Consider the following 12,444-nt stretch of genomic DNA (forward strand, 5'->3'; position numbering starts at 1 on the left):
CTGAAAAACGCTAGATAAAATTGAATTAAATATACATATATATACAGGAACAATATATTCATGTGAAGTCATATTTTTCCCCACGTGATTAAACAAAATTTAAGAGTGACATAGTAGTAGACTGTTAGATAAATGAGCATAACGTTGCAATGGTTAAAGATAGGAAACTAAAAAAATTATAGTAACAGGGGTGACTACCTAGTAAAGCACTGGATAATGTGTGCAGTTATTAGTTTGAGAGCAGAAAGACATTCAAGTAACAAAGCCATGCATGAATAATTTACCTTAACTGAACACTGGCAAAATTCCTTCTAAAATTATACATGGAAAATGATGAAAAAATAAATGTTGCATTTTTAAGTCTTATAGGTATACAACTGAAACAAGGGTAAGTTAAATTAATATTGAAGTATTTCCTTAGGTCCTAACCACAAATACCTAAAATGTTCATCATATAAAAGGCAGAATATTTTGTAATGGAAAACAGTAAGACCTTGAAGGATCTAATTTTTCATCAAAAGTACACTCACAACTACTGTATCATTGTGCATTTGTTTCACCAGCAAACATTTCATTTTTGGCAACAAATTAAAAACTAAGTTTTTGCTCAAATTGTGTTTGTCAAAAAAATCATGGGGCATTAAAATAAGAGACTGTTGACAGATATCATTCCTTGTATTACTGACACTGTATCTAAGGAAAGGTAAATGGTGTAGACAGTTCTACAGTTTTCAATGCTTTGTACGTAATAGAGGTATAAAGTGTTCAAGTGAGAGAAAGCTGAAGCAAAACACAAACCTCACTGAGTTACAAAGAGACTGAGTTTATTTCATCAAGTGCAACAACACTGTGAGACAGTGGACATTTTTGTAAGTTTGTTTTCAATGAAGATGATGTCATTCCACAACTGATAATGGATTTGACTCACATTTAATATAAAAATTAGTTAAAAATCAAATACAGTAGTTATAAATCGAATGGTTAATCGCACACTTAGGAAAAAAAATTTAACTCTGATCAATCACCAAATAATATTTGTATATCTATAAATATCTGCTATTTCTAATAATACCCTTGATTAGAAAGCATGAGTAAAATATAGTTTTGAATTTTGATTTTATTGCATATGTTAATGTTGTTTTTAATTTACTGCCATATTAGGTACTGAAAACTTATTTATTATTTTGGATGACCTGGGGCATCATGTATGAACAGTGTACACACACAAAAATGTTGTGTACGCCCGTTTCCATGCTCATATTGAGATGTATAAAAACTAAACCTGGCATAAAGCTATGTACATTTTCACAGCAGCCTCAGACCATATGTATACATGTTTCTAATTGGTTTTGCAAACAGGTGGTACCCAGCATCAAAGCAGTACTGCTGTATCAAGGTGGTCTCCTTTTTTAACTATTTGCATCCATGATGTGGGGTTTATCAAATACACAGAAATTAACTGCATATATTTTACAAAGTTTAAGGCACTTGACTGTAATCATTCTATTACAATATAATGGTGCATGGATTGGCCAAACTATCCCCACTACCATGGATGCTTTAGAGTTGTTAGAAGACATTTGAAATGGAAGAATTAGAAGTATTTAAAGATCATACTCATTTCTTGTCCCATGATAATAATAACTCTTTGCATTTATATAGCGCTTTTCTCACTACTCAAAGCACTCAGCAATGATGACTGGCTTATAAATCAATTTAGTTTTCCAAGAGCTATCTCCTTGGAGCTGTGTACTGTTAGAATGCTAGGATATATATTTTATATCATTTTTATAATAATGTTTTGAAGTACGTATATCACATTTTACAGATAAATTGTTAACTTCATTTAAATCATGTATACGGTTAATAATTAAACATTTAAGGGCACAGTGGCGTAGTGGAAGTGCCACTGCCACGCAGTAAGGGAATCATGTCGCAGGTTTCCCCTGCATGGAGTTTTGCATGTTTCGGTTTCCTTCCATAGGCATGCAGATTTGGGGATTAGGTGATGCTAAATTGATGCTGCTAGTGTATGTGTGAGCTTGTATTCACCCAGCAACAAGCTGGTTCACTGTCCTGCCTTGCAGATGATGCCTGCTGGGAAGGGAGCGACCCTGGATGGAATAATTAACACTAGAATTACCAGAACCTACGAAAAAACTTGAAGATCCGGCCCAGACCTTAAATCCGTTTCAACCTCTCCATCAGTATCTTTTGTCCTGTAAATGTGCCGATAAAGACAAGCAGCAAGCAGCCTACTATTCCATCCCCCTACTGCCACAGAACATGCACAAAGTTCTCCCAGTTCATGCCTTGATTATCTGGGAGTGAAGCGCTGGAGTTTTAGAGTGGAAATAATAGATCGTTATTTGGAACACATGCATCTCATGTGTGTTCCGTTTCCACAATAATCGGTGTAAACACATTGTTAAAACAGAAACTTTTAAATATTTTAGTAGTAAATGACAAAATGCTGGCATAAACTATATAATGAATGAAGGCTGAATTTCAAAGATCAAATAAACACTTTCACAAAAGGTTCAAAGATAAAACAGCTTCCATGGCGTAGAGGTAAGAATTGTTGACTTGTGATCAAGAGTCCTCCGGTTCGATCCTGACTGCCTCATATATTTACCTTTTTCAATAGTGAGTTGCTCTTATTGTTAACATTATACAATAAAAACATACATTTGGTTTGCGTCTGTAACAGCCGGTGTACATTTAAAAGACTTGTAAAAGTTACCGTTTTTTTTTCACTCTTATTCTCTCAGTGACGATCATGAGCCATACTACCACCCTAGGGATCTGACGCATGTCATAAATGTAGGAAAGACGGTCCTTGTGTGTGTGTGAACTGTTACATTTGAATTGGATGATTGTATATAGTGCTGAACTGACCTCTCTATACTATTATTTCCTCTGCATGTCCTGGAGTACAAAAGAAACAGCACTATACAGCAACATGGAGACTGGTAAGATTGGGAAAAATAAAAAAAAAAAACACACGGCCGCTGATTACAACCGCAAGATGTTATGATAATGAATATGAATAATATGAATAACGTTGCATCCGTGCCACAATGTTTCCCGAAATGTACTATACAGGTCATAAAATGAATAATTCTAAATATCATATAAACCCATGTCTCGGTTTTTTTTTGACATCATAAACCATAAGGTGCATGCTAATTCAGCGTGAGCAGGAACACTCAATAAAACTGAACAAAAAAAAATCAAGTGACAGTGAGATACGAAGAAGGCAGATTCACCTGCGTTTGTGTGTCAGGTTTTATCCATCTAGATCAGAGAATGTCCAGTTCCATTGCCTCAAAACACCACTCACATCTGCAGTTATTCCCAGTTTCAGATAAAAAGTAACAGCGTCAGATCCCTGGGTGGTGGGGAGCGGTAATATGTATCGTGATTGTGACTGAGAGAATAAAAGTGAAAAAACCTAACTTTTGCAAGTCCTTTAAATGTATATTGGCTGCTACACACTAAAACCAAATGTTTGTGTGTACTGTATAATATTAACAATAAGAGCAGCTCACTACTGAAAATGGCAAATATAGGAGGCAGTCCGGATTGAACTGGGGATCTTGATTACAAGTCAGCAAATCTTATCGCACGCCACGGAAGCTGTTGACTTATCCTTGAACCTTTTTTTGAAAGTGTTTATTTGATCTTTGGACTTCAGGCTTCACACATTCTGTAGTTTATGCCTATATTTTGTCATTTACTACTAAAATATGAAAAACAGTTTCAGTTTTAAAAATGTGTTTACACAGATAACTGTGGAAACAGAACACACATGAAATGCATGTGTTCCAAATAACAATCTATTATTTCCACTCTAAAACTCCAGCACTTCACTCCCAGATAATCAAGGCATGAGCTGAGAGAACTTTGTGCACGTTCTGCGGCGGTGGGGGATGGAATAGAAGGCTGCTTCTCTTTATCGGCACATTTACAGGACAAAAGACGCTGGCAGAGAGGTGCGAACAATTTAATGTGGGCCGGATCTACAAGTTTTTTCGTAGGCTTTGGTAATTCTAGTGTTAAACATAAATAATGAAGATTTTTAAATATTCCTTAAAATTTCTGAACACTCAGTGTTCAAAGTTTATAGTTAGTTTTACTAGCACAAAGACGTTTATTATGTGCTGATTGGTTATATGGGGAAAGAAAACAGAACGACAGGAACTGTGGTTTGGAATATTTGATAGAGACAGCATGGCTGCAATAAAGAAAGCCCGCTCAGAAGAACATCCATTAAATTCCCAGGACACCTTGCCACAGTAGCTCTAAAAATTGATTACAAAAGCAGCTGTACATTTAATGCAGAGAACATTTATGGAAGTTGTGACAAGGCTCCAAGAGGCTAGATGTATGAATGAGTACTCCACTGGTATTGAAATAATATGTATATGATGGCTTTATAAGCTGTGGTTGGGGACACAGACACAGAACTCAATACCAAGAATATCCGTGATGGCATCTTGGTTGGGGAGGTTCCTTGTGAAAATCGCCACAACTAAAAATGTCATTTTCTTAAACTGCCTATGTTGACCCACAGTAAGACACCACACAAACCACATGCAACCCTTTCTCAAGGAGTACAATTACGAATCTCGATTTTGCATGACCTAAATTTACACATGTTGCCCAGAGGGGACTGGGCGGTCTCTTGGTCTGGAACCCCTACAGATTTTATTTTTTTCTCCAGCCTTTGGAGTTTTTTTTGTTTTTTCTGTCCACCCTGGCCATCGGACCTTACTCTTATTCTATGTTAATTAATGTTGACTTATGTTTATCTTTTATTGTGTCTTCTATTTCTCTATTCATTTTGTAAAGCACTTTGAGCTACATTTTTTGTATGAATATGTGCTATATAAATAAATGTTGATTAATTGATTGATTGACATTAGGTCATGTCCTATTGTTTAAGAACCTATGACTTAGAGTAATAAAATCCACATTTTTCAAAGGAACATCCAAGAGTCACACCTATACCACAATATGTTTAAATTATTTAGTGAGCCCCATTAATAGAAGAAGTGAGTGTGGGTAATGTGAGCATTTTCCATTGCAAAAGGTCTAAGCTGTGTAAGGGAAAAGAAAGAGAGAAAGTGCTTAAAACTGCATATAAACTAGGGCATAATGACCCGCACACATTATATTAGAAAATGACAGTACGCATGCAACACTTAACTTTACGCTTTGTTCCATGAAAGCAGTTTAAATATAGGAAGTCTCATTCTGTAAACGAAATGTTTAGACAAGACTTTTAATGATTAACTATTTTAGGACCTTTGGATGTTATTTAATGGCACAGGGGTATTGCTAGAATGTACCTTTTATTTAAGTGCTCATTGGTGTGATGGAAATGTTTACTAGCGACAGGAGCTGTTCTCTTAAGACTACTATTAACCAGATTTACTATGGACAGCTTTGATGTTCACAGAGCCTCCACCAGTTGGTATAAATAAAGAATGACCATGGAATTTAACTTTAACAATGACACAGGACTTTATTTTTCACAACAGTTGTCTTCTCCTATTTCCAGTTTCTCCCCACCCGGTGCTGAAATTGCACAGAAAGTTAGTCTACACAAAAAACTTCATTTTGCTGAGGTAATTCCATCCATCCATTATCTAGCCCGCTATATCCTAACTACAGGGTCACGGGGGACTGCTGGAGCCAATCCCAGCCAACACAGGGCGCAAGGCAGGAAACAAACCCCGGGTAAGGCGCAAGTCCACCGCAGCTGAGGTAATTAATTATTCTTATTCTATCGAAAAGTTAGCTGAAAATGCTGTATATTTTGAAATTATACATTTCTATCAACGATACTTACAAAGTAAAACAAACATTTACTGAAATATTTTATTTCATAGATATAGTGTGATTATCGAAAGTGATTAACAGACTGGGGAAGGAACACAAAGTAAACAATAACAGGCATTTTAACAGAAATGAGGATGATGTCAGAGGACTAGGGTGGCACACATACTGCATATTACTTAAAAAGTCAGTACAGAAAACTAATTAAAGACATCCTCCAGGAATCACAACATTCATAAGAGTCAAACAATGATAAAACTGCATTAAACAACCTTTAAAATAGGGACAAGTTTAATAGCAAAAGGAGTTAACACCAAAAATCCAACTGATGAGTGAATGTAAAAACGCAAAAGTGTCAAAATAAGATACACATTCAATCAGATTAAAATTGTAGAGAGGAGACAAAAAGAAAGAGTTCTTCAGTTTTCAAATTGTTATCATCCACAAGTCTCTTGTTGTCCATAGTGACTAAATAAACAGCAATGTCTTTACTGCATACAATTTTAAGAATTTAATTATAGTGTTCTTTCCACTGTGCGTAAAGTACAGATTTAAATGGAAGAGAAAATACCTTCAAGGCTTAAGACTCACAAAAGAGATGGAAGGTTTAAGAAACAAGAGGCTAATGCCTTGGAGTAACTAAAGGACAAAGTGTAATTTGGCGCCTTAAAGCACTGCTTGAAATTGTCAAAATGACTTGGTTCAATATCCAATAAAAAATTCTTTTCAGACTCATCCTGTAAGTGTACAATTTATCAATGTGAATGAATGTAAGGCAGAAGATTCAGGCACAACAAAGCTGATGTGTGGTCTTGCACGCAAAAAAACACCAAGGCTGAGCTTATTAGACTTTAGTGTTTAATGTACTTGCTAAAAAACAATGAAAAACCTGAAGTAGCAAGAAAATGGCAGAAACACAGGTAGCAGCAAAAAGTAAAATAACGAGCATAGTACAGGACAAATACAGAATAGAAAAGGAAAAATAACACCATGAATCAAAAGTCATTACTGAAAATATGATGAATATTTTTATTTACTATATGCAATATTCTCAACACTTAAAAATACCTTGCAGAAGTAGAGCAAAAAAAAAATAAATTACAATTTTTATCAAAAGAATTCAGGAGTTAGCACTGGCTATTAGTCTTTGTAAACAGGAGAAATGTCTTCAGGAAACATTAAGGTCTTTTTTGGGGTCAACATAAATAAAAATAATATACCCTCGCCATGAATACTCAAGTAGAGAAGTGTGTTACTGATTGACACACAATGATTATCTCATTTAAATGATAATATTAACATAATTTTGATAGCCTGTACATTTATTTAAATATTGACTAGACTACTATAAATTCTTGAGATATAATATATAAAAAAAAACAAACACTATCTTACCACCACCAAGAATGGAGAAATCCAGGAGGTTCCCCTAATGTGATATTTTTCTCCCATCTTATCTAAATAGAAAAAAAAAAGAGATTGTAAATTACAATAAAAAAGTGTAAATTAAACAAATAACATCAAAAATAGAACAAATAATCATCCCGCTTGAAAAGACTCCAGGTGCCCATTAGGTTCATTTGTTCCACAAGGTGATTTAATGTTGGAACAACCAATTCACAAATTGTGTCTAAACAGGGTAACATTAACACCAAATTAGTCACCTGCCTGCTTGTTAGCATTAAAAATAAATGTGTCACAGGAAAGCGATATATCTTCATCTAGCTGCTGTAACAAAAACAAACTGAAGAGCCACATTTCACTTCCAGCTCCACAGCAATATGAGCCAAACCATTTCAACATGAGCTCTTGCATTCTGAAAGTTCACATAGAACAGAATAATACATGATTTACACCTCAACATTGTAACAATTTACTTTTTTAAATATAAAGATGCACAATGGTGGTGCCTGTACCTATTACACTTGACCGTTTCCAGCTAAAAAGTGACAGTTGAATAGAATATTCCCATTGGAATGATAATAAAATGGAGTGATGGAGGAATGGGTATATTGCAAATTTTACTCAAGAGTAAAGTGGCAGTTCTAGACTTTTAAAACAGAAAAGACTTAACTAAACTAATTTCTGTGGCACATCTGCCCATTTTTTAAAAGCACTGCTCTCATATCTCAGGCTTTATGGGCCTGCATGCAATTTTAAAACACAATTGTTAATCTATACAAATAAAATTGTAAGTTATTTGTTTGTGAACTGATTTTCATGAAAAGCTACATGTGTATTACTGCCACTCCAACTTAAAATACCAGCTACATGGTACATCAGGGAAAGTGTTCATAATAAAGAGGAGCAACCGAAAAACCAATGCAAACATGGGACTACAATTCCTATCAGGCAGCTGGAGTGTGCTGAGGATAATGAGAGGACATCGTGATTATCAGGAAGAATCTCATCTAAGACCATAGGTACATTGTTTTCTTCTCAACTAATCTGAATAGCAACTTTATTGTCTGGAGAGATTATAGCTTTTATCAAACGGTACATTGGGGGTTGTGTTTAGTTATGTATAACTTCCAAAAGACAGTTTTGGCTCTTTTAATCTAGACTTTTTCCTGAGAAATTTACAGGTCCAAAAGGGATATACATGTTATCAAACACTTAAGGAGCAATGCACCTTTCTTTCAAACCACACTAAACCAAGAAATACAAAGTAGTATCGGTCATTATTTCAACTAATCAAGGAGTACCCAATAATTATGGAATCCAATCACACACAAAAAGAACACTAATAAAAGCTGAGAAATTGATAGTTATTAGAGAGATAGTATAGATGATGGATGGGACGCAAGCATTTCAACAAACAATGACAAAAGGATCAGCATTTAAAAAACAAAAAAAAACAACATTGGTTTCTTTCTTACCTTAACCCATTATACCATTATACAAATGCAGTGGTACCTTGAGATACAAGTTTAATTCGTTCCGTGACCAAGCTCGTAAGTCAAATCAATTTTCCCCATTAAAATGAATTGAAATGAGTTTAATTCATGCCAGCCCCCAAAAAACCACCCCAATTTTTTGTTAAATGTTTTCAACATAAGAAAAATGTATTTATAATGAACAAATATTGTATACAAAAAAAATAAAACCTAACACATAAAAGAGAATCTCAAGAAATAAACAGATGTTGGCAAAGCCGATTAGCGTATTGTAATATTTTTTCTTTCACTTTTGCTTAACTTAATTTTCTTCTTTTTTGACAAGCTTTCCTCACTTTCATTCTCAAGGCGTTTCAATAGAAACCTATCCAAGCAGCCTTGTTTAGTCCTCCCCTTTAGAATGTTTCTGAAATGCGTTAGGCAAGTGTCATTAAATAGAGCCGCTGCGCAATCTGTTGTAACTTTTTCAGGATATTTCTTTTCAGGAAAATCAAGCGTTAGGCAAGTGTCATTAAATGGTGCCGCGGCACTATCAGTTGTAACTTTTTCAGGATGTTTCTTTACAATAAAGTCAAGCGTTAGGCAAGTGTTATTAAAAAGCGCCGCTGCATGATCAGTTGCAACTTTTTCAGGGTGTTTCTTTTCTTTAAAGTTCGAAACTTTTTCCCACATTGCAAACACTTCCTTTATCTCACTTTATGAGGTAACCTCCTCCGCCTCTGCCTCCTCTGCGATACCGATCTACTGCAGAACCTCAGTATGTTGCCGCGTCTGTAGTTCCGTCAACTCCTCTGTCGTCAGTTCCTCAGAATGTGCGGCGACAAGCTCTTTGATGGCTCATATTTCGAATTTTGGCTCGTAACTCAAGGCAAAAAAAACGACCTAGGTCAGGATAAGCATAAACACATTTAATGAACTTTAGGACGCTATTGTAATCAACCAGGCTCTACTTACTTGAAATTTCTCTTTATTAGTGTTTTTTATATAAATTTTAGTAACTCGAGAATCAAAAGGGAATCCGTTTAAACTGTGATGCATTTTCCTCCCCATTTGATTTTATATTTTACATATTTTCAATTATTACTAAAACAGGAAAAACGTTTCTGTTTTAACAATGTGTTTACATAGAATGTTGTAGACATGGAACACACATGAAATGCATATGTTCCAAATAACGATATAGCATTTATAAAAGGTGTCATTTTGCTTGACTTCTCACTCTATACAACTCTAAGAAACTGACACGCAGGTAAACAGACCTGAGCTTAGAAAACTGTATGGAGGTGGGGGGATGTGATAGCAGGCTGCTTGCTGCTTATCGACACATTTACAGGACAGAAGACGCTGATGGAGAGGTGCAAAGCAATTTAAGGTGGGACGGATCTACAAGTTTTTTCGTAGGTTCTGGTAATTCTAGTGTAAATCATGGCTTGACCTTCTGGACTACTAGTAAGTATTCCTTTAATACATATAGTGATTGAATCCTAAAACTAGAATTAGACTTAGGACCACCTGATTTGTATGTAATTCTTTGACTATCAGAAACGTATCCACATAAACAGGCCATCTATGAGTTAGGAGGCAATGGAACATCCTGCAATTAGTCACATCTCACTCTGAAGTGGATTTTAAAATAGAGAGTCTGTACTGAACCTTGTTCATTACAACTTTTGCGCTGATTTTTTTTAATACAGCTCTGCAACTTCACACTTATCAGCTCCATCAGCAGATACTAGCTTCCCTGTAATTATTTCTAAAAATTAAGTGACAAAACAGCATCTAAAATGATAGGTACCTGCACTGCAGCACAGAGAGATGCAGAATGAGAACATTAAGCCTGGAATCTAAGCTAGCAATTATATTACAGTTGTGCTTGTTTGTGCAATGAAATAAAATTATTCCATTTTTCAAGTTCTCCTTGTATGCTTTTTTGCTGCAGAAAAATGAAAGCTTGTCCCATTTGCTTTGCAAAAACTGAAATAGGAAGAAAAAGTACGATTTCAGTATTTTCTGCTCTGAAACTGAAACAGACACTTGTTTTCATTTGATCACTAACCTTTGTAGGAAGGGGTGTAAGATCACTCAGTAGTTTTACCTTAACCAATGCTATTAATTTAATTATAATAACCAGTAAGAAACCCCACAAGGAATGCCAAGTAAAACATAAGTTGAGTTAGGAATCTCAGTTTAACTTTTCAGCCAGGGTGCCAGAAATATGAAGAGACCTGTAAAATTAATGATGTTTACTAATCAGCGTCCACACTATCACTTTTACTCTCTCTGAATTGGTTTGAATTGGCAACAGACTTCGCAAATAACCCAAACACACTTGTTGAAAAAAAAAATACAACTTATTTATAATATGAGGATGAATATGTATGCCTCTCTATCTATATGAAAAAGACAAATACAAACCACACATAAAATTACTAAAAAAAACTTTTTCTCTCCTATAGAAAAAGGCACGAACTATTGAATTCTGATCTTCAGTTCATGTGGTTAAGAGTGATACTTTTTTTAGCTAGTTATTAAGCTTCTTGTGCCTGCACCGCAGCTTTAATTTCCTAGCTAACTTACCAATCCGACACTGAGTATGAATGTGAGTGAAAGAGCACTTTCTTACTGGATATAGGAAGAGAAACAGAAACTCATAATAGCCAGAACATATCCTTCACAAGGTAATTGGTTACACAGATCCCAATAAAATAACATATTAGCTGAGTTTGTTTTTTCTCATAATTTACTATTAGTAATTCCTGGAATCAAAGTGGGTGTACTTATGGTTTGAGATATACAATGTATGGTTCCTTTCCTAGTCGCCTTTCTCCAGACAGGTTGAAGGATATTCAACACACTTTCTTTTGTGTTTGGAACTCGTCTTCTTCATTTGCCTTGGTTGCCCTTTTATGCTTGCGGGAAGCACTGTAGCTTCTTTTTGAGGGTACAGCACACCATGTCAGTTCTCTTGTGGCTAGCAAAAAGTCTCATCTTGATTAACTGGTGATCAAGTAGTTGCCATTTTCAACAAGACAAAAACAATTCTCTGCTCAAACACTTGCTATCTTACCACACCTTATAAGCATTGAGGCCTCTGCTATACAGCAGAAGTTATGGCCAAGTCGAACAGTGAGCTTGACGGAAAAAGCAATAAGTTAGGGTGTGATAGGGCATTCTAAAGGCAGGAGCAGATGTTTTAACATTGGCTTCTTGGGTGCACATAAACTCATCCTTTTATGTTGACCACTGATGCAAAGTCTGTCCCTCAAGGTTCTCAGTCCTTGAGTTACAGCTATTTGTTTGAGCACAGTTGTTAACTGGTACCACAAGAAGATGCCACTGAGTAGAGTGTGAAGATGTGACTGGTTTACAAAGGGTAATTATAGGCAAGCGCACCAAACGGTTGCTACATGACAAATTCATGTCACATAGATTGCCTTCAGGTAAGAAAAAGAGACACTCAAGCCATTGTGTCTGCTGGGTCTTCTGAAGTATGCCTTTAATGTGTGCTGCACTCCAAAGAGCAGGGGCACCAGCTTAAGAGAGAAAGAGAAGGAACTTCAGTAAAGCATGTAATGTTCCTCTAGGAAGCAAAAAGGTATTTAAACCAGCATTTACAAGGCTTATTTAATCCTCATCTATGCAAGAGAGGGAGAGAGGCCAATGAGGTAAAACTTCCTGGCCCCAAGAGGGAAAATGGTTCCAG

The 12,444-nt window shown here is 35.6% G+C and overlaps 1 protein-coding gene across 9 annotated transcripts in view; it reads right to left on the reverse strand.

The window, feature by feature from the left end:
- ssbp2 (single-stranded DNA binding protein 2) overlaps positions 1–12,444 on the reverse strand; it is a 695,743-nt gene that overhangs the window by 389,224 nt on the left and 294,075 nt on the right. For all 9 annotated transcript variants that reach the window (XM_039759281.1, XM_039759275.1, XM_039759279.1 and 6 more), the window contains one exon: positions 7,240–7,301. In XM_039759281.1, the coding sequence (XP_039615215.1) occupies positions 7,240–7,301 (62 nt within the window). The remainder of the gene's footprint in view (positions 1–7,239; positions 7,302–12,444) is intronic.

The sequence above is a fragment of the Polypterus senegalus genome, chromosome 7, assembly GCF_016835505.1.
Source record: "Polypterus senegalus isolate Bchr_013 chromosome 7, ASM1683550v1, whole genome shotgun sequence".
NCBI lineage: Eukaryota > Metazoa > Chordata > Cladistia > Polypteriformes > Polypteridae > Polypterus > Polypterus senegalus.